The following is a 23,890-nucleotide window of genomic DNA, read 5'->3' on the forward strand; positions in this document are numbered from 1 at the left end:
CAAGCTAACCAAACCAAGGCATGCAATACAAATAGCATTTGGAACCAAAAAGGAAGAAAAAGCTCCCAAGCCCTAGACTTGCATATCAAAGATTTCATCAACTATTCATTTACACCAAGCTGTTCAAAAGGCATTATGGAATCAGTTTTCACAGAGCCATATGTAATTTCAAAAGACAAGACATATAGGAGCCTAAATATTATTAAATGTTCACAGGTGTCAAAATTCCGCTAATAATTTTGCACTTACTTGCCTTTTCTTTTTCCTTTAGTGCAAGTGATTTTGTATTGTTACACAGCAGATGGATTTTTACATTCAAACAGTGGTGCAGCTGCTAGTACCTAAAGCTTGAGAGATTTATAGATAATAATGGGAGTGCACAATGAATGAGTACATTTGGATGCATACAAAAGAAGCTGCATCAATCAAGTTGCTGCACAACTGATTCAGGTTTACACATAAATGTAAAACAAAATTCTCCAGTAAACCTAGCTGCTTCTTTAGAAAAATACGTTATGCATTTCACAGTACTGACACGGATAACCAAGTACTTTCCCCTTTGACCGAGGCAGACTATGCAAATTTGTTTTCTAAACCAATGAATATGTTAAAGCAGAAAAGAATAGTCATTCTTCTGCACTGCTAAACAACAACAACAAAAAAACAACCCAAAACAGAAAAAAAAAAACCAAAGAAACAACCCCCCCCACAAAAAAAAAAAAATAAAAAAATCAATCAGTCCGTGTAGCAAAAAAATAAATTACATGACAATGTCAGGATCTCAGCACATCCCACTTTGCACACAAATCCTCACTTCATCTACACAGTAAGTGTTGTACCAGGCACACACTGGTGCGTTCCCAGTCCCTTCACTTATTTTGCCACTTAATTTTTGCATTTTTTTCTGGTGTGAATACCACATTCTGCAAAAATGAAAACAAGAAAGATTTTTGCGTATGCCTTTTTCATGAACAAGAGATCCTAAAATAACAAACCACAGCAGTCCCAATCCAAACTTGGCAACTTTATGCAATTCTTTTTCAGTCTTTATCGATGAAATCCACTGAAATTGAAATGATACAAACTTAGCAAGAAAAGAGGGAGGTGGAGTTGAAAAATTAAATGCCTGTGTTTCTTCTGCACTCCAGACCCACTGTGGTTTCATTCTGGTTACGAAGTATGTAAGGTAAGGAATCTACTGGTGGTTTGATTTGAGAACTGACTGGGGTACCTGCCCTTGGGGAAAAATGTTCCTCAGTGGCCCGACTCTTGGGTACATGGGCATCTACGTGACGTACCTTCACCATTAGGTTCTGCACCCAGGCAGCAATATCTTGCCACAGTGCAGCAGCCCAGATGGGTTTACCTCTGCATTGCCAGTTGCTCTGCTTCCATTGCTGCAACCACCCCCCACAGGGCATTTGCCACCATCCACGAGTCAGTATAGAGATAAAGTACTGGCCACTTTTCTCATTCAGCAATTTCCAGGGCCAGCTGGATGGCTTTCACCTCAGCAAACTGACTTGGTTCACCCTCTCCTTCAGCAGTTTCTGCAACTTGTCATTGAGTACTCCATACAGCTGCCTTCCATCTCTGATGCTTTCCCACAATACGGCAGGACCCATCAGTAAACAAGGCATACTTCTTTTCACTGACAGTTTATTATATGGTGAGGCCTTTTCAGCACACATCACCTCCTCTGGTGACGTGCCAAAATCTTTGCTCTCTGGCCAGTCCATGATGACTTTCTAGAATGCCTGGACTACTGAGATTTCCTATTCAAGCTCATTGTGTAATTAGTGCAGCACATTTACTCCATGTAGCATCAGTTGCATGATGCATAGAGGAGATCCTGCCTTTGAACATCCCAGCCCAGCACGGGCAACCGGGGTGCCAGGAGGAGCTGTGCTTCAGTGCCAAGCACTTCCGAAGCAGTTCAAACCCCTTCATAGGCTGCCAGTATGTCTTTCTCAGTTGGGGTATAGCTGGCCTCATATCCTTTGTATCCCCAACTCCAAAAGCTGAGGGGTCGACCTCGAGTCTGCCCTGAAGCATTCTGCCAGAGGCTCCAGGTAAGACCATTCTTCCTGGCTGCACTGTACAGTACATTTTTTACATCTGGCCTGGTCCGGACTGGTCCAAGGGCTACTGCATGAACTATCTCACATTTAATTTGCTCAAAGGCTTGTTGTTGCTCAGGGCCCCATTCAAAATCATTCTTCTCCCAGATCACATGATAGAGAGGACTTACAATCGAACTGTAGTTTGGTATGTGCATTCACCAAAACCCCACAGCACCCAAGAAAGCTTAGGTTTCTTTCTTATTAGTTGGTGGAGACATTGCTGTTACCTTGTTGATCACATCTGTGAGGATCTGGCGATATCCATCTTGCCATTTTATTCCCCAAAATTGAATCTGCTGTGCAGGTCCCTTGACCTTACTCCGTTTTATGGCAAAACCGGCTTTCAGCAGGATTTGGATTATTTTCCTCCCTTTCTCAAAGACTTATTCCGCTGTATCGCCCCACACAATAATGTCATCAATGTATTGCAGGTGTTCTGGAGCTTGCCCCTGTTCCAGTGCAGTCTGGATCAGTCCATGGCAGATGGTAGGGCTGTGTTTCCACCCCTGGGGCAGTCAGTTCCAAGTGAACTGGACACCCCTCTAAGTAAAAGCAAACTGTGGCCTGCACTCTGCTGCCAAAGGAATTGAGAAAAATGCATTGACAATATCGATTGTGGCATACCACTTGGCTGCCTTTGACTCTCATACTGAAGTTCTAGCATGTCTGGTACGGCGGCAGTCAATGGTGGTGTGACTTCATTCAGGCCACGATAGTCTACTGTTAATATCCAGTCTCTGTTAGATTTTCGCACTGGCCATATGGGGCTATTAAAGGGCGAGCGGGTCCTGCTGATCACTCCCTGACTCTCCAGTCTACGGATCAGTTGATGGACGGGAATCAGGGAGTCTTGGTTGGTGCGGTACTGCTGCCGGTACACTGTTGTGGTCGCAATTCGCACTTGTTCTTCGACTTTCAGCAGCCCCACAACAGAAGGAACCTCTGAGAGACCAGGCAAGGTGAACAGCTGCTCAATTTTCTCAGTCTCCAAAGCAGCAATACCAAAAGCCCATTGGTACCCTTTTGGTGTCTCCGTACAGTCCAGTAAATCTGATTCTCCCCTACCTCCATCTGGTTGGTCAGCACCAGAGGATCTGCCAACAGGGCTGGCCCAACCCAGTCGGAACTTTTAGATATTGTAGAGGGGGACAAAGTTCCTGTGGTGCGTATGAAGAATTTGCTGGGGAAGACAGTCTGGGTTGCTCCTGCTTCAGGTAAAGGCAAAGCCAATCGTGGGATTGCTTTTGCTCAGGGACCTGGATATACTTGGTGGGTAATGCGGGAAGATGGGGAATTCTGATGTAGACCTCAAGGGGATTTGATTTTAGGGGAAAACAGCCAATGAATTTAATTGTAGGCTGTTGCCTGCTGTGTAATACTTTTATAGCCCATCAACTAGATGTCTTCAGGTCACCAGCGAGTGGCCCTGACTTCCCTCCAACCATCATCCCAACAGAGAATGAACTTTGATAGAACCAGACAAGTTTTGCAGTAAAGGAACGATCAGCCTCAGCAGGCAACGATCCAACACTGCACACAGCCTTTCCTGCCCTGAAAAATTATTACAAGAGGTGGAACCTGACATCATGGACCGAATGGACTCGGCAGCATTATAGGGACTGGTCCAAGCACTAAGAAATGACCTATTTCCCTCGGTATGTGTGTGTGTGTATGTGGATGTATATATATGTGTGTATATATATATGAGAGCGATAGTATATTGAAAATGTAGGATCTGAGCATGATGTGAATGGTATGGAATAAGGGGTGGATACTGTACTGGGTTCAGCAGTAGCAGTCAATTTTTTTCCTTCCTGGTAGCAGGTGCAGTGTTGTGACTTTCAGCCTGGGAACAGTGCTGATAAAACTGATGTTTCTAGTTGTTGCCAAGTAATGTTTACTCTGACCAAGGACTTTGTGAGTCTCATGCTCTGCCAGGGAGGAGGGGAAGCCAGGAGGAAGCAGAGACAGGACACCTGACCCGGGCTAGCCAAAGAGGTATTCCATACCACAGCATGTCATGCCCGGGATGGAAACTGGGAGTTACCTGGAAGGACACAGGGTCATGGGGGTCAGACTGGTTTTTCGGCGGGTGGTATCATGTTCTCTTCCCTTGTTATTTTCTCTTTTCATTGTTGTCGTTGGTGGTGGCAGGGGTGATTTGTGTTGTGCACTGGTTGCTGGACTGTTCTTGTCTCGGCCCCTGGGAGTTGCATTCTTTCAGTCCTTCTCCCCATCCCTCCGGGAGCAGGGCAGTGGGGGGGGGAGAGGAAGGAAAGAAAGGGGAGGTGGGGTGTGAGTGGACGAGCTGTCTGGCTGGGTTTAACCATGACAGATGGCATAGAGAAGAACTCTGAATTGAATTCTTAACTGTAAACCTTTGGTACCAAAGGCAAAGGTTTCTGAATGCATTTCTCGTTAACATCTCTGGGGAAAAATGGCATTTCGAGTTTAAAATGCGCCAGGGACAAGAAAGTATAAACTGGAGTACCCTATGGTCAAAACCTAGTAAGTAATACTGCTACTGCTTGGATCAAAGCAGCTGTGCTTATTCTAATTTCCCTTTCTCTTCTAGCTTTATGTGACCAGCAATTTAAGATAACTCTGAAGTTTTTCACAGCATTCCCAAGTCCCTCTTCAGCCATCTGCCTGACCCCAGAGCTAGATCCTGATGATAAGCCCAAGGCAGTGTTAGCAGCCAGGGTGCTGCAGACCTTAAGTCCACGTTCACATCTATCATCTTGGGAATGACATTCCATCTGCTGCACCTGGCCTTCTACCCATACTACTATGTTGTCTTAAACCCACAGAAAACTCATCTTAAAATGCAGCATTTTTCTTGTGTTCCCCCTATTCAGTTGTGGGGGGTTTTGACCCAACCAGCTATTCCTGAAATATTTATCTACGTCTACCATAAATATAATCTGCTGGTAAGGGACTTTGCGTAGAGAATAAAAAGGGATGTGCTTAGGCAATAATCATTAATTCCTTCTCTGAGCTCATATTTTTCCAAACTCCCTCCTCTTGAAGAATCTCTTACCCAACGCCTAGCACACAGCTACATTTACAGCTTTTTAAACTTTACTATCACTCTTGGCAATATTATTTCCTTTTGCTGCTGCTCTTTCTTCCGCTCAGACACAGACCATCTGCAATACTGCTTACCACACTACTTGTCAGCTTTAATATCTGTAGGCACTGAAGGATATTATAGGCGTGAATTACTTTCACATTCTTCTTCCTAAATTTTGGGTTGAGAGTTTTGTATTGTAATGAGAAACCAACTGTGAGAAGAAGCAAAAGCCCATAGCAGACCGAACAGAAGGCACATACCATATATTTTCAATAAGTATTTCCTACCACTTACTACAATCATATTAAAAATCTTTTTTTTTGCCAATCAACTCTTTCAGCATACCTAGATGTTAGGCAAAAGATTCCAAGTTGTATGCTTCAGACACTTGCCCCCCACCCCCAGCCAAGCTGATACATTTTTGTTAAGCCAAGCATACAAATTGTTCCTGGGCAGCCTGTTTCACTGTTTGACAACCCTTCTGGTGAAGAAATATTTCCGAACACCCCTCCCCCAGCAGAGAAACCTCCTCTGGTGCAACTTGAGGCCATTTCTCTTGTCCTATCATCTGCTACTTTGGAGGAAACGCCCGCCTCACTACAACCTCTCATAGGTAGTTGTAGAAAGCAGTAAGGTCTCTTCTCAGTCTCCTTTTCTCCAGGCTAAAAAAATCCAGTTCCCTGTGCTGTTCCTCATTAAAGACTTGTGCTCTAGACCCTTCACCAGCTTCATTGCCCTTATTTAGACATGTTCCAGCACTTCAGTGTCATCTTTCTTGTAGTAGGGGGCCCAGAACTGAACACAGTACTTGAGGTGCAGCCTCACCCAGTACAGAGGGATAATCACTTCCCTGACCCTGCTGGTCACACTATTGCTGATACAAGGCAGGTCCCCTGGGCACAAGCTGGCCCGCATTCAGCTGGCTGTCTCCCAACATCAACATCCACAGGTCCTTTTCTGCCAAGCAGCTTTCCAGCCACTCTTCCCCAAGCCTGTAGTGTTGCATTGGGGTTGTTGTGGCCCATGTGCAGGACCCAGCATTTTGCCTTGTTGAATCTCATACTACTGGCCACAGTCCATCAATCCAGCCTGTCCAGATCTCTCTCTGCAGAGCCTTCCTAGCCTTCAGCAAATCAACACTTTCCACTCAACTCAGTGTCAACTGTAAACTTACTGAGGGGGCGCTTGATCCCTTCATTCAGATCATTGATAATGACATTAAATAGAACTGGTCCCAATACTGAGCCCTGGGGAACACCACTTGTAACCGGCTGCCACCTGCATTAAATTTCATTCACCATCTCTGAGTTTGGCAACCAGCCAGTTTTTTACCCAGTAAACTGTACAACCCTCTAAGCCATGAGCAGCTGGGTAATGGCCAGGTAGTCACGGAACTGGCAGATATACAATGCATTGAATATGGCATACTTATCTTCAAGTAAAGAGCTGGAAAAGTTTTCTACAAAACCCAAGTGGATAGCAAATATTGGCTTATACATATCCAAGGCCAAATTCTGAAAATTCTCCTGCTTGCATGACATACTGTGACAAATATTGTCAGCAAATGTTTTCGTTATTTTTTACATGACATTTTTTTGTCTTTAAGAAATAAATTCTGAAAAAAAACCATGCTTGTTATAACTCTGTTATTGTAGGAGAGCCTTGCTATGCTAAACTCAACATGAATTCAAATTAGAATTGCTGATGACTGCAAAGTCAACAGGTATAAGAAAATAAAAATTGATGAGATGGATACCAGATGTGATCCATCAATTTCCCTTATTTTCTCTCAGTGGAAATATATACCATGTCAAGATATGATGGTCTTCCAGAAAATATTTGCCTTTTTCAATTTACCAGATTGCTGCCCAACACAATGGCCCTGTTGTCCATTTGACAAGTGGTCATTTTATTGTTTAGTATGAACAGAGAATAAACTGAGCAACCAACATCTGACAGGACAACTCAGAGAAGCTGACATAGTTTGTAGCATGAAGTTCCAACATATGTGCTTGGCCACATGCAAAAGTCAGTTTGGGACTCCTACACCTAGACTGCATAGTATATTGGAGATAGGCAAGGATAGATTTTATATTAGTCTTACCATTTTTTTGAAAATTCTCTGACAACAGAAATCACCGTACATGTTTGATACATATTAAAACCCAATTCTTAAAAAAAAAAAAAAAAGTGGGAGGGCAAAAAAGAAAAAAAAAGCCTAAGCCTCTCTTTTCATGCAGGGATTTACATTCAATTTTTTTAAATAAGTGTTATTCTCTTGGATGCTTCTACTTTATAAGCTTAAATCTATCCTACTTCAGACAAACAAGACTGCACTAATCTGCCAAAGCAGATCAGTTACGTACAGATTGCAACAACAGCAGGAACACAGAAAGTAAAACCTTGGCTCAAAATCCTACTACTATCATGGAAAGAGCCATAGGGGCCAAGAGTCATCTCATGGAACCCATTCAGTCAGCTGTCCTTGCTCCACATGACTCAGAGTAGCTCCCATTAATTACTTCCCTCACCAAACTATTAGGACATTGTTATTTGCCAAACTAAGCAAGTTACTGAGTGTAGCCATGTTATAAAGTCATGGTGGGAGACATGCCTCAATGCAACTGCAGGGCACCAGCTTGCTTTTAACACAGAATAGCTAACTGTACTATAAATCCACAACGTAACTTGTTACATAGACATAACCTAAACTAATTTACCCAGCCATCTGTTTTTAAATGCCACAGCAAAATTTATAACAATATTATAGAACTGGACATGCTCTTCGATCTGTAGTATGAAAATCGCTAGATTATTCTAACAGTCTGTTTTAGCTTCCAAAAGAATTTATAAATCCATATTGACTAGCTTTGCCTTAAACACATAAATAAGCAAATATTCCCATTTCCCAGTGTATTAAGACATTCACTACTACTGTATAAGATTGAACCAGTTTATATGACTTATTTCTTTAATCACCAGTTTTCCATTGCCTAGAAAATGAATAATAATTTTCTGATAATAGTAGTACTACACTGGTAAAGTAGTGATTTTACTTAGAATTGTTCAGGCATCTACACATATAGCTTAATGAAGTTTCACAACTTTCTTCTGAAACAAGTAATCTTTTCTCTAAAAGTATACAGAAAACATTTTAAGGGGTTTTAAACATTTAAATCTTTCAATATTTACCGAATGCTGAACAAAACCTAACTGAAAGCATTGCTTAAAACTTGCAAACAGATCAAGAAAGCAAATTAATATGGCATAAATATAATACTGAAACTTTCGAAGACAGCTAATGCAGACTGGAACACTTAAAGCCTTTATAGTAACAAAATTGCTTTTTGTTTTTATACGTTTAGAGATACGAATCTGCAATAATTACAACTGTTAATCTCCACGGACCAACAAGTTCCTTCAAAATTACATTCTTCCCCTGTCAATACTGAATTGTCCACCACCTGCAGATGGAGACATTCAGGGGGAGCTCCTACACCAACAGCAGCTAGCCTCCTGTCAGCACTGCTCAGCTTCATAGAAAGAGTCTTTTCAGGAGGACTCATTACATTCAGAGAATTAAAATACGGCAGATCATCTCATCATCAAGAAAACTGCAAATTTGTGAGGTAAACCGCAAATTAATGCAAATAATTCAGTTGGATGCTTCAAATGTACTTGGTATCTTTTATATGAGTAGTTCTCCTGAGGAACAATATGCACCAGTAGTTTTTTGCAGGACGAAGACCTTCTGTAAACTCTACCAACTTCTATAATAAAAATGCGAATTAAGGAAAGATTTTGTCTTGTGCTCTCTCTAGGGTAGGGCAATACTGTAAAAACACATGTTAGTATACCACAGTTTTCAGATCTATCAGTTCATCATAAGAGCTAGCTGGGAAAGAGTAGGAAAACCTTAGCCTTTCTCCTCTGGAAAAGAAACACAAAAACAAACTGACCCACTCTCTTTTTAATGTGGCACAGCCTAGGCATTCATCTGGAAGAGAGGAAAATTAGGCCAAGCAGGACAAGGGTTTGAACCTGTGTTTCACCTGCTTCGGATGAATACTCTGTTCTATGCTAACCTGAGGGCCCTTTTCCTGTATCAGATCAGAACTATTTTCTTCTGAACCTGAAAAAGCTCTCCCGATAAAAGTACTGTCAAGGCACTTAAAGTGCTCCAGTGCTGAAAATGCAACCCTTTCTCAAGAAAAAGTCAGATTTACTAATAAAAAAACCCCACAAACCAACAACAAACCAGGTTAACTTTGGGTGCTGCCTCTCACAAACAGCCCACACAGTGGATATTTTCTCCTGATAAGCATGAGGTACCAACCTCTTTGTGTATCTTCAGAGATAATTAGACACAACTCCTTTGGAATCGAAATGTGCACATCTGTTCACTGTAAACAGGTAAATAACATTTTGAACACTAAATAAAATTGCAAATTTTATTCTTTATTCCATTATGTGACAAAAGTAAAAATAATATATAAGAAAGAAAGGGAAGCCTAAAGGAGACATGCCAGACAGCACATGAAGAGCTATTTGTGATCCAGACGTTCATCTGGAAGATAGAAATCAGGTCAAGTAGAGCAAGAACTCAAACCCTGGTTTTGGAGAAGGATTGAAGGCCACATGCAGTGGCACTGAGGGAAGAAATTACAGCAAAAGCACATGGCAAATACTGAGTTGTAGCAGAAATTAGCAGAAAATGAAGAGACACTAACAGAAATGTAATTCAGATGCCGAAAGGAAAAAGCCCCTCAAATGGGGAAGCAACTAAAGTAGGTATACCCGAATAGAAGGTTAGAGAGGGGAGAAAAAAGAAGAAACTAGAGATCAGGAAATTAAGACAGGTGGGCCAAGAAAGAGAGAACTGGTATCTTAAAAAGCAAAATATGCTGTACACTCCAATCTTTTCCTGTTTATGATGATAACCCAGACAAGTTGCTAAAATGGTTGAGTAAGATGGAAACAAGACCAAAGAGCAGACCTACTCACAAAAATCAAATGGGCAATGACAGGCAGAGGTTGGCTATTATATTCAGTTGTTCAGTGTTTCAGCAGTTTTCTTCATATGACCATTCAGATCCAGATGCCAAATCTGTCGCTCAGGCTGTGTACAGAAGTAATGAGAAACTTTCTGTTTCCCAAGCCCTATCTTAACCTACAACCTGATGATGGCAGCAAACAATTAGATGCTTTCTCTACAGCAAGCAGATACTTGCAGTGAGAGCAGAGCCAGAAGCCCTAGGAGCAGGATACTCTCTGAGAAGGCTGGAAGCAAATCAAGTCCTTCAGACATAAACAATCTTATCAAGAGCTGCCTGTTATGATCTGTTATTTGGTTTGCTCATGGAACAACGCTGATCAAGTTTGTCTTTTATGAAACCATTCCACAATCAAATTTATCACTGAAGAATATGAATACATTTCCTTATTGTTGGCAATCTGAACTCCCAAATGGACAATACAAAAATCTCTAGCAAAATAGTAGTCATACATGGAATAAAAGTCACAACAAGTCAATCTAACCTCAAAAGATTCTTTAACAAAGCATTTACCAGTATCAGTGAAACCAAGATTTTATCATGTGGTGGTTTTGACCCAGGGAAAAATAGTTTCATAAATTAATGGGTTTGCACCGTAAAATTTTAACCAGAAATGGCTATTCCCTGCTGCCAAATATTATTATTACAGAAGGCCTAAGAAACGTGCCTGAATATGCCTTCAGAAGTCTCAATAGTATCTTTCTTCTTAGAATAAAATAATTGCCTTGATGTGATCATCAAACTCTTAGTAATGCCAACCCCCAATGTTTTCAGTAAGATTGCCATTAGCCTAGGAAGATATGCGTATACACACATTACCCCCCCAAAACATCTGACCTTCACAACAATGCAGAGCACTTACTACATTAATATTGAATTATACACTTATTCTAGGTCTTAATAAGCAGAGATTACTCAAATGAGCTGAATCAACACTAGAAGTTGCACATAAAGTGAAAAGTCTAACAATAATTGCCTTTATAAGCATCCTTGTAGTGGTATATGGACTTAATGCAAAGAGTGAAAATCAGTTAAGAGCACAGGGGCTCTTACAAAATGTTAGTTTGAGGAATATGATAGGCACACTCAGCATAAAGCCTCTGGGAGGAAACTTTATTTCTCTTGTATGTGCCACTTAATGTTTTTACTCTCGTGATAGTGTGTTGGACTGATCATGAGTTTTGTGCCTGGAAGAATCTGTGCAGAATTTGTCTTCTGCTGTTTGTTACTTACAGTCATATAACTGTACTATGGAAAGGACAGATCAGAGTTATCAGGCATCTCACAACTTCATGATTTATCCACACATGCACTGCTCCATTTTTCACTAGAATAATTTTAACACAGAGTCACTCATAGGAGAATGCAAAACACCCAGTTCAGACTTAGATTTAATACAGATAGATCTTCCATTCAAAGGTGTAAGATTAGTTAACAATAAGACAAATCCATCTCTCTTTCCTGGAACAGGCTATTACAACTTTATGAAACCTATACTATACCACCTCAACCAATCCTGAGGCATTTAACATCAAAAATGTGACTAAATCACTGAGATAAAGTGAAATGGCATTGCTAAAGTTAAATGCTATTTGGACTGCTGAGTAGCTAATTTACAAAGATAGAATCTGATTACATTAACGCTTTTCAGTTAAATCATTGTCATGTTTTGTGAAATCATCCTAAATGTCATCTTATGATGACCCATCATTACTTATACTTTTCTCCTTAAGCATGAAAAACTGGCTGCTGCGCTGCTGGATTCCTCTTAGAAGGCCTGCAAATGTGATCTGACAATGGGACTCACTGCACTTTGCCCATCCAGGCAAAATCAGACAAGTCCTGAGAGTGAGAGATTGACACCAATAGTAACGTATCATCAGTATGAAGCATATGCAAGTCAGAAAAATTAGTTACTCAGACCAACAGGCTAAATTAGATGCTTCCAGTGTCATAGAACATATACGCCAAGCTGTATCTATACTTACTGTTTTCCAGACAGGGGATGGCTAACAGCAGATTTAGGAAATTGTAACGTGTTTGTAAGAGAAGCAGATAGGAGAAGTCAGTATTTCAGAGGCTCATCACTTCAGAAGGTACTTGTTTAGTGTACATGTAAGCACTGCATCACCTCTCATTCAGGCATGGAGATGAACCCAGTGCTTATTGCAGAGTGGGCTTGCCAGAAGGAGAGTGCGATTCACAGCTCTGTCCCTTACATAAGACTGTAACCTCTATTCACAGCCATCTGCTGTGGCTGTTGTATAACAAGTTGTAGTCGAGTGATTCTGTCATCATATGGTAAATTTCCTTAAAATACACGTGCAAAAAATCACTACAAAAAGACCTAGAAATTCTTTAACTAGACACAAGTTCAAATTTCACAGAGAAATGGCAGTCTGGAAAGGCACCCTTCAAACTCCCCTGCTTGGGGTGGCTGTAATTTCCTCCTTGAGTTATAGCATCTCTGGCTTATAAAAAGATACACTGATGAAAACATTTTGTTTACTGGGACTTGCATTACTAGATATCTCCATTTTCTGTCCTCCTTGAGATTTATACTAAGATTAAATAAAAAGAAATTTAAGTTTCATTATTATCGTTCCATGTACAGAGTTTTTAAAGGAGATGGAAACAAGAGCTTTTGAGGTTTGTTTTTGTTTTGCTTTTGGTGTTTTTTTTTTCCTGCTGTCAAAGATATTGCATCTACTTGATTCCAGCTTCTCTCCATGAATTTCTATAAAGATGAAGTCATCACAAGCTGAATTACAGAACACCACCTATAGCCTAAAAGTCATGGCAAAACCAGACATACTTCAGCACTTTAAATGAAAGTTTTGAAAATAAAACAATGTTGAATAACCAGAGGTCAATACATCCTTTTCTTCTAGAAGACGCGAAGAGAGAAGAATAAAGAACTAAGGTTCTTTGAAAACAAATAAAAGGATTTTGGTCAAATCTGTGTGAATTCTTACTTGAATGTTATTTTAGCTAAAACTAAATATAGATGTCAATTTGGTAAAGGCTGACAATTCATTTAAAACTGAAATATGAAATGGAAATCAACTGTAAATCCCTCTTTAATCTTTCCAGAAAGAAAGCTGGTGGGCTGGGTGGGGGAGTTGTGCAAACTCATTGCTGTTTTTCTAAAAGGACTGGGAATTCAATGAAACTAGGGGGTTGGGGAAAAAGCTCTGTTATTGCACACAAAAGTAATGAAAGCAATTCCATCTAATAATGTTTGGAAACAGTTCTCACACTAGTGGATTTTTGGCTGTTGTTTCTACTTAAGAACGACACAACCTTAGAATTCTAGATTTAATTTAAAATACCCTCCCTTCTACATTAGAAACATAATGAACACCAATAATCATGATTTTAAAAGTCCATTCTGCAATACTGACTAAAAAAAAAATATCTATACTGCATATTCTGTACAAGTCAGTGGTGGCTTAACTACAGAAAAAACTTTTACTTCCAGTTGTTTCCTGCGCATTTAAATTTTAAGACTACATTACCAAAACTGAAAGTGGTTGAGTGTGATTTTCTTTGCCCATTCCATTAGCAGCAGATTTATGATTTCAATTAATCTCTCTTGGGCTTTAAATTTTCAATATGTTCTGACAATGGACACATTCGTGCTTCCATTTATCACTGGTGAAATATTTTACTAACGCTTTGCAAATGTTGCACTTCTGGTTTTGAGCATTTCAGTCCATTTCTTCAGAATAAAGCCTGCTTTGCCTATTTAAGGAAAATACAAATCCCAAACAAGTAAAGAAGATTCATACTGTTCACAAAAGGTAAAATCATACAGCTGTGCTGAAGCACAAATCAAATTTGAAAATATGTAATCTTTTATAGTCTGTATCCCTAGGTCTCTACCCGCGCTTGATCAAAGAGGAGAGAAAACATGTAATTCCTTCCCCTAAGGATGTGTTTTCTTTCTTATTTTACCTTGATGAGGATTCATTTTTCCCAGTCTTTCTCTCATGTGATGCACCTTTTCTGATCTATAGATAAATTCATTAAAACTTTGGCAGTAACTGAGTAGCTTTTCTTCATTTTCTCTATTTCTATTAAGGTAATTCCTTCCTTCCTTTCAATCTTTAATGCTTTAACACTAGTCTAGGCTGATCTGTAATGCATTTGAACTGGAAAAACTCTGTTTATATATCCTCATATCAAAACCATAGTTAACAGACATGTCATACGCACCTGATGGATGCTAATAGATTTTATACTGACTTGTCATTTTCAGGGACCTCACTTGACCATTGTGACCACATAGCTCTTAAAATCTACTTTTACAAGGCAATAATATAACACTTTTTGATTATTTCATTTTTGTAAAAGCTTAATATCCTAGAGTAACATTAATAATTTTTATTCTATGAACAGATAGTTGATGTGACACTAAAATTAGATTGGTAAAATGGTATAAAATGGCATTTGCTATAAAAGAAATTTGGTCTGCAGGGCTCCAACCATATGCTTTTTTTTGCATACATAACAGTCTTACACAGATGACATAATTACTTTAGAGAGACTTAAAAACTTTTTTTTTTTTTTTTTTGGAGACACAGTTAAGCCACAAAATTCAGATTTAGATCCAGATTTCGAAAGGTCGATCTGGGGTTAAACAAGTCCGACGTTGTCTGTTTTAGAAGGACTCACCTTCCACAAAACTCAGGTATCTCCCTCTGGCTAGTCAGTCCTCCTATTTTCCCTAAATTCTCTTCCACTTATAACTTTGACATATATTTGAAAACATATTCTATAAATATTTCGCATCCTCTGATGTGCTTTCTTCTTTCCTTTTATAATAGTCCCTGTTATTAACTGTTATTAAATTAGTTATTAAATAGAAGACTACCTTCATGCTGTTCTGTGCAGTTAGCAGAAACTTCAAAGCCAGATCTGCTTAAAGCAGAAGGCTGAACCTCCTGCATTCTCTAGAGCAGTCCATACTTTGCCTTTCAACCTAAATTATCCTATAATCTTACCAACACAAAATCAGATGGGGAAAAAAAAAAAGGAAAGGAAAGGAAAGGAAGGAAGGGGAGTGAGAAGGTGGGGGGAGAACACAACAAAAAGCCTAAGATTATTTTAGGGGGGTTCTCTTTAGTGGAGGTGAGTATAGGTCTTGAGTCTAAAAATACATTTCTGGAAAAAGCATCTTTTACTTTTTAAAGTACCTAGAGTTGTTTTAATTATTTACAGTCCCAGTCTTCTAGGATAGAGATCCTTTGCTACATAAAGAGGTAATCAAAGAATGAGTAACTGCAGACTTCAGTCACAACACTTGCAGGTTTCTCTTTGATGAGATTCAAAAAGAAACACAATATGTGCCATGCTGTCACAGGTTAAAGTATTAAAGACCAAAGGGTATAGGTAGCTCTATAGGAAGAAGACTTCTGACATTTGAAAAAGCCAGTTTAACAGACCCAAAGTGTAATATGGTGGAAACCCATGGAAAGAAACACCAATGTAGAAACAAAGTGTGTGTTTTAACAAAGAATATAACTGATAAATTTGGGTTTTGCATAAATTTTGTGTGGCAGCTAAAAAGTCTTGATACCCTCTGAGCAAGGATGATAAACAAAGCGTGTTTCTAGTGGCTCATTCATGCTGACTGAAAGTGGTTTACAAATGAAGTATGATCATCTTACAAAGGAATTACATTACAGGTTTTTAACTACAATAGCAGGGGCATAGCCCAATGACCTATAAGGTTTACATCCTCATTTTCTTCGTTTAGATAATAATGCATTTATTTTGAAAAAGTATTGGATCTGAGGTCAAATGGGACAACTTCAATGTTACTATAACAAACACAAAATTAATACTGCACGTTACAAAACTGAAATATACTTTTTGCATAGGAAAGTAGCTTTTAATGCTAAATTAAGAACAAAATAGTTGAAGGCCAAGTACAACAATTTGGTTAATAAGGGGTAATGTGACAAACCCATACTCGGTGCCTTGTTCACCACTTTGGAATATCCACACAGAATAGTCAACATATTTTGCCTCGGAATAAAAACTAATCAAAAGAAATAGCCGCAACCTACATACAACTTACCTTTCAAGACTCATTGGGCCAGGCACGTCTACTCCAGAACACTATAAAGGATAGTACATGAGTACATTTGTGCAATTTATGTTGTATATAAATTCCCAATCCTATAGATACATACAGAGCTACACATGTCTGAAAAATGACTTGTGCATAAAGTTATACTGCAGTTGTATTTATGATGTTGCAAATGTAAGTGCTCTACCATTGCCATGAACTGTATAAAGAAGTTAGCCCAGATGGAGAAAGCTGAAGCAACATTTCCAATATACTCCTATCCTTTCATTCCATCATGAGACTGCCATTTCTATTCAATTTGTCTCATTAGTACTTCCTTCATAGGTAAAGACCACTGAAAGTTCAGAGACTTGTCCTGCCCAGTATTAGCAGGGCTGACATACCCATTCCTCTTAACAGTGACTGTAAGCACAGGTTGCATAGTCATGCAGCCATTTTCCTTACTGGTGACATTATTAATTTTGTTAGGTTTCTTGCGGCCCTCATGGTTTAAGGATGGTTATGCCCATATTCCAAGATTAGCAAATTACTTTTCAAACTACTTTCATTTGCGCTGTTCTTTTTTGTGGGGTTTTTTTTTTTTTTCTGATTTTTTATTTTCTTGAAATATCTTCCACATAATGCCAGAAAACCTGGTGTGGAGAAAAGGAAAGTGAAAGCTGTTAACACCTATGATGCTTGAAGGGCCTGTGTTTGCAGTATTTTAACATTTCTCTCTATGTCCTACATCAGTTTTCTTATTAATTTGATCCTAACTAAAAGAAAGTAGAAGGTGGCAGGTCTGATTGCAAGAAGCCACAGATGTCAACTCAGGAACTCTGAAACACCACTGGGTAGTTAGAATCACAGAATCAGCTAGGTTGGAAAAGATCTTTAAGATCGTCAGGTCCAACTGTTACCCAAAGACTGGCAAGACCACCACTAAACCATGTCATTGAGAGCCTCATCTACACAGTTTTTGAACAGTTCCAGGGACGGTGATTCCACCGTTTCCCTGGGCAGCCTGTTCCAATGCCTGAGCACCCTTTTAGTGAAGAAATCTTACCTAATTTTTCCTGGGCCTGCTAGTAATGCTGTTTCTGATACAGGCCAGGATGCTGTTGGCCTCCGTGGCTGCCTGGACACAAGCTGACCCATGCTCAGTGGCCACCAGTCAGCACCCACAGGTCCTTTTCTGCCAAGCAGCTTTCCAGCCACTCTTCCCCAAGCCTGTAGTGTTACACTGGGTTGCTGTGGCCCAGATGCAGGACTAGGCAATTTACGTTGTTGAACCTCATACCACTGGCCACAGCCCATCAATCCAGCCTGTCCAGATCCCTCTGTAGAGCTTTCCTACCCTCCAACAGATCAACACTCCCACCCAGCTTGGTGTCATTTGCAAACTTACTGAGGGTGCACTTGAACCCCTCATCCAGATCATCAATGAAGACTCTAAACAACACTGGCCCTAACACTGAGCCCTGAGCTGCAAGAAGTTTCCCCAGACCAGAATCTTAAGTGTCGGAACCATTCACCTTAATTAAACTACATGCACACGATTTGGCATGCATTAATCTACATTAAATATTACATAATTTGAATTCATGTCTGTGATGTAAAGTCAAGACCTGCCTAACATATAGCTAAAATGATATAAAAACCTGGGTTTGGTCTGATACTGTTAAAAATATTCCAGAGCCATATCACATTATTTGTCACTACGCAACCTCAGGTAACAGCTATGCTGAATAAGCTTAGTTTGTTTTAGAGGGATATTTAAAAAAAATAATTCTTGTGGGTGTGAATAAGAATTTTGAGACAATATTTTTGCTGTTTTCCAAGTGGCCCTTGTCCAGATTCACTTCCCATATAATAAGTGATCTGAAAATGCAACCTGCACTATCACAGGCAAGGTAAGATTAAAAACGCATGCTTCACCATTTTATGCATGCAAACTTCTAAATATTGTTCTCAGATGCATCATTAGCTGTTCTGAACACATTTACTATTGAGAACCCTATGCAATCCCACAAAACTTAAATGAGAAAGCACTTCTTCCTAAAACCATCTCAAAATTTGACCCCCTTAGGACCCTTCAGCAGCTCTCTCAACTACAAAACTAAGTTTTTGCAGTGCAACACCATAGCCCTTGGAAATGATCCTACAGTGCATGACTACTGTGTCAAATACTTTTTGCACTCCTCAGGTTGTGGAAATAGCAAATATTTCTGTGAGTAATGCTAATCATCTGCAAGATATTAATTTTTTCCTCTCCAAAAGGAAGATAAACACATTACTGATTTAACTCCTAAGCAAAATGCTGATGCTGTCACTGTCCAGCTGCAGCAGAAAAGTTTCTAATATTTCTGTTTCAGGCTAGTCATGCTTAGAACATGTGTATATGCAGATACACATGCAGATATATATCACACTATGCCAACACACAGAAATGCACCTGAACAGAAGCTTTTCCTCTTTTTAATACAGCTGAGGATCAAATATAACTTAAATTTCAAAACTGACTGGGAAAGTACCTAACTCATGTTAATCTTAAACCAATTGGAAGAGAGACCATTGTTGGGATATAAGTGTGTCCAGTGGACCTACATCAGTACCAAGCCAAGGTCCCCATCTCTTATATATCCTAAGTAATATAAATTAATAAAATGAACAATAAAATTGCCTTTGTAGTCAGAACATGTAGAAAGTACATTTCAGCACAACCTTAGCTTACCAAGCAGGATCAGACAGCTGGACTGTTTTATGGAACCAATATAGTCAGAAGCCACAGTAAGTAAGCACTTCCAAAGTAAAGAGAAACAAGTATGTGCAACCAACACGATGCTTCAAAGAAATAATAACAATGCTGTCCGCAGTACATAAACACTATAAGGCTTTTGCCTTGTTAGATGCAGCTTAATCTGGGAGACTTTTCTGGGCTTTGCATTGTTTCTTTATGAATTTCCCCCCTACTCTTGAGAAAATAAAGCTAAATCCCTTGTTAAAACAATATCAGACAGGTACCACCCTCTCCAGTTAACTGACTGTTCTTTCCCCCCCTTTTAAAATACAAAGTACCTTTTTCCTTGACATATACCTCACTTCTATGTTGACACATGCACATACAACTTGGCAGAGGTAAAATCTGCCTATTCATTATAGGCTCTGCACTTTACCTTTAAAGGTCAAGCAGAAGGAAAAGCTAAACCAAATATAAAGCAAACTATAATAGAAGCTATACAACACAGAGAGTTACAAAAAACAAGTGTCTTTGGCAACAGACTTTCACATGGAAAAGCACAAGAAAATAAACAGAAAAAAATTAGAAAAAACAAGCATTATTATTAAAAAAACACAAACAAATCAAATTCTAAAGAGCACCCAAAACCAGAAAACTGAATACATGACAGTTTCCAAGTATAAGAACAAAAACAAGAGCTTGGATATGACCCTTTGTTGCATGTCATTTCATTTAAAATGTTAAGATAAACAACATTAATTAGTAAATGGACTAATTTCCAAGACATTCATCTTGGGTAATATTTTTGACATAGTTTTATTAGTCAACAGAATTTAAAAAGGTCATTAGAGTAGAAGAACATATACACAGATGGTATTATGGCATTCATTGAGCAGTGTAATAGAAAGTTACTTTATCTCCAGATTGCTATCTGAAAGTCTGTTTCTACTCTGCAAATACAGAGCAACTTGTAAAAGTGAGAGAAAGAAAAACCAAAACAAAAAAACTGACAACACATATTTCCAATGAGATCAGAATCAATGCAGTGCAGACACTATAAATTTATTTTCTTTTGAAGGAACTATTTTGCAGCCCATACGTGGTTTCTTTTCAGATTAAGTAACTTTATTTCTTCTTGAGTCAAAAGTAGAGAAATGTGAATATTATGGGTTTAAGTAGGTATTGCATTATTTCAAATCAAAAGTAGCCAAGTCCACTAATAGCCTGCCCTGCTGCTGCAGCAGCAGATGTTCTATAACAGAGACTGGAGAATGCACTTTTTATCATACCAACAAAAGCAACACTGTTCTCTACACACAACTGGTCCACAGTATGTTTTCTGACAATAGGCAAAGGGTCATCTCTCATGACAAGAACAGCCTCCAGCATGGATTAGAAATGTAAGAAAAACATTTGACGTACTTGGATCTGACAAGATTGAGTCGGTTTTCGGCAAAAATTGGTCACAGCGGACTCCTTGGTAGCCCTCTTTGCACCTGAGAAAAAGGGGATAAATGACAAACATACGCATGCGATAGTAAAAGGTTAATTTCAAGGTAGCAAAATGAACTGAAATTCTCCCTGCCAATGCCGCAGGGGACTTGCGTATCTACAGTTATTTCAACAATAGTGGAAGCAAGACTATTACTGAAACACAACAGAAGCATGTAAAATTATTTGTATTTAGAAAAATTACCCTCAAACCTTTGTGATTATTTTAGAAACTTTGAAAAGAAGCATCATTTAAGCATAACTTTTCTTTTACATATCAAGTCTGTGAAACAAAGAAAAATTCTCTATAAAATAGACATATTTGTAATAAAATAAACTCATTAGGTAACATAAAGCTTCTGTACTGTACAAATTATCAGATTAACTTGTTTATCTTTTGGTGTTTTAATACACAGGTAACACTTGGCTCTTAATTAATAAGACTAGTTTTCTACTGTGAACAAAAGATAACACGCTGAGGCATGATAGACAACATCAGGCATTGTTTGTGAGTGGACAGTCTTAGATATCTGTGGAATTATATTTTAAAGCACATAAACCAGAATACCCTCCTGCCTTAAACAAGAACTGGCTTTGACTATTATTTATCTTAAAACTTAACTTTGAAGAAATTTCATTTACTGTATTTAGACTGATCTCAGAAGTTACTCTCACTCAAAAAAAGTGTATTCACAATCAGACCTTTAATTATTTATTTGCCAAGCAGTTTTTTCTCTTAAGAAAAGTGATGGACACTTTGATTATAAATGATAGTAACAGAAACTCTTTATCACACAGAGTTCTTGCACGTCATATAAAAAATATACTCAAACCAGCATTACCTCCTTTCATTAGGATTGACAACTGCAGTTTGAACGATGTGATAATGTCAGAAGCAGAAATTATCTGCTCATTCACAATGTTTCTAGTCAGGCTTCCTCTAAAAGTTACCTTTTAAAATGCTTTTGGTTTAATAAATTAATGTTTCAGTGAGAAGCACGTCTGACCAGCATTGGTTCAGGGATTAGTAAGCACATTTGTGAGAAAATATGTAAATTATAAGAACTCCCATCAGACCAAAAAATGCAGTAAATATCTACAGTAAAGACTTAAAATCCCCAAACTCTCCTTTTTGTTTTTTCTCCCTGATGGCTACTTAGTGCTACTTTGGAGAGCAGCTTCTTACTGATGATACTTGCAAACTATAAAATGACTGACTAGGAAAAATGTAATTCAGATCCTAGGGCAGTAGTCATAAGTTATCACTTAAGGAAAAAAAGAAAAAGTGGTTTTGTTTTGTCTTTTTAATGCAGAATATTCAGATATTTAGTTAAAATTGTCCACTAGTCAGAAAAAAAAGTCTGCATATACTCAGACATTGTTGCATGCACCTTTTGCTTCTGATTATCAAATATCATAAGCTGCCTCACATCAAACAGCAACTTTTCTTCAGAGTCTTGAGAGTTGGTAGATTTAAAAGATTAAGAACAACCAACAGGGGTGGGGATAGCCTTGTCTTTACATAAGTATTTTCTATTAACTTTCTGACATACATTTGTGCCTGCCTCAATTACTATTACCCTATTACAGACTTAAAACTCTATGTCCTAAACCACTGGTCTGCATGACATAAAAGTGTTCATCACACAGCCTGATTCCACAACTTAAAACTTTGATTCTATCTGCAAGGATAAAAAGAGAGTAGTATCTCTTGGAGGACCTGTACCAAATACTCAGAAGCATGTGTAAATACCCACCAGCCAGGAGCAGGCAGTGCAATGTTACAAGTACCCTCACACCAATGGGAGGAATCCCTTCCCTTCCTCTGATGGCCATGGGGCACACCTGAGACAGAGACTCTGCTGCCTTCCTTATCACTTCATTCTTAACAGAACAAAAAATAAACAATCTCATTTCACAGCTAAGAAACAGAGCTTGCACCATTTATTCCAGCTGTCAGGTGGCCCAGGTAATTAATTTTGGTCCAGTCAATTAATTGCTCATGCCAGAATTAGAGAAGAGACTTTTTGCCACTATTAGCTGCTAGGGTGGATTTGGAGGAATTCTACCATGTCAGGGCCAAAACATCCACCAGTCTTTAGTTTCCTAAAATACTTTCTGTATCTTGCAAAAATGGCAAAAGGTGCTGTTGCTATTTTCACTTTTCATTTAATGTCGTTTGCAAAGCTTGCGTTTTATCAGTTGCAATTGTGGCAGATGCCAATAAAATTAGTGGCCTCAAAAACAATCTGATGAGAGACTCCTTTAACTGGTACAAGTATCACCCCAGCACAAGACCCTGAGTTACATGTGTTTCTGTGTCTTTCTCTTTCAGACTTTGCAAGAGCAATGGGGTTGGAACAGAATACATCACAGAGTCACTCAGATTTACAACTTCTCCCTTGTAAAACCCAGCACCTCTATCACCTGACTGAATTGCATGCTGCTACAACTACAGTGCAGTCTGGAGATAATGATAGGGACGGGTTCCTTCTCTTAAAATGTATTGCCTATCATATCAAAGTAGTATTTTTATCCTGACTTTATCATACATATAATTCTGCTATTCTCCACCACTATGAAATTGGAGTCAGTAATGAGCTGACTGACCTGGATGAGTCTAAAGTAACATTTTCACTTCCCTGTACACTTCAATGAAATGAAATGCCAGAAGAGGAATTTACTTTTGTTACTTTCAAAATTTAGTACAGAAGTGGCTGATATGGCAAAGAAGAGATATAATCTTTAAATGTAATAACATAATCTTACACTAACAACTACTATGGCCATAGATAGCTTGGTTTTTCTTTTTTTTAAATTATATTAACTTCTTCAGCAAAGGTAAAAACTAATCCTCCTAGTTTCAATGAAAACTTTGAAAGCCATAAGACATCAAATAATATCAATAACTGCTCTGCCAATATTGCACCAAAGTTAAAACTTTTGTAATTAAGTCTTATGAAAATGAAGTCTTGTAGAACATACATTTGACAGTTATAATGTTACAATATGATAAAAGCTAATAATGTTTTTGCCTCTTAGAATCTTTGCTATTTTAGCAAAGTAATTTATATATACATTTGCCATCCATCCTAAATGGATGGGCAGATGTGATGGTTGTGTTCACAATACTTGGCATACATACATGCTAGTAACTGGCAACACAGCTCTAAGATAAAATGAACAACCAACAAACCCACCACAAAAAATCCCTAAAAATCCAGCACTGTTATGTCACATACAGAAGTTCAGGGAAGTCCAACCGAGGTTGTTCAATATTGCCATATGCAGTGTGAATGATCACATTCCTATTTATGGATGTATTAAAAAAAG

At 38.7% G+C, this 23,890-nt stretch overlaps 1 protein-coding gene across 2 annotated transcripts in view; it reads right to left on the minus strand.

The window, feature by feature from the left end:
• The window catches only part of NRG3 (neuregulin 3), a 423,949-nt gene that overhangs the window by 104,618 nt on the left and 295,441 nt on the right, over positions 1 to 23,890 (minus strand). For both annotated transcript variants that reach the window (XM_061373773.1, XM_061373772.1), the window contains exon 3: positions 20,489 to 20,562. In XM_061373773.1, the coding sequence (XP_061229757.1) occupies positions 20,489 to 20,562 (74 nt within the window). The remainder of the gene's footprint in view (positions 1 to 20,488; positions 20,563 to 23,890) is intronic.

The sequence above is a fragment of the Neopsephotus bourkii genome, unplaced genomic scaffold (assembly GCF_033783945.1).
Source record: "Neopsephotus bourkii isolate Nb327-2 ecotype Australia unplaced genomic scaffold, CSIRO-AGI_Nbou_v1 NB_1634, whole genome shotgun sequence".
Classification (NCBI taxonomy): domain Eukaryota; kingdom Metazoa; phylum Chordata; class Aves; order Psittaciformes; family Psittacidae; genus Neopsephotus; species Neopsephotus bourkii.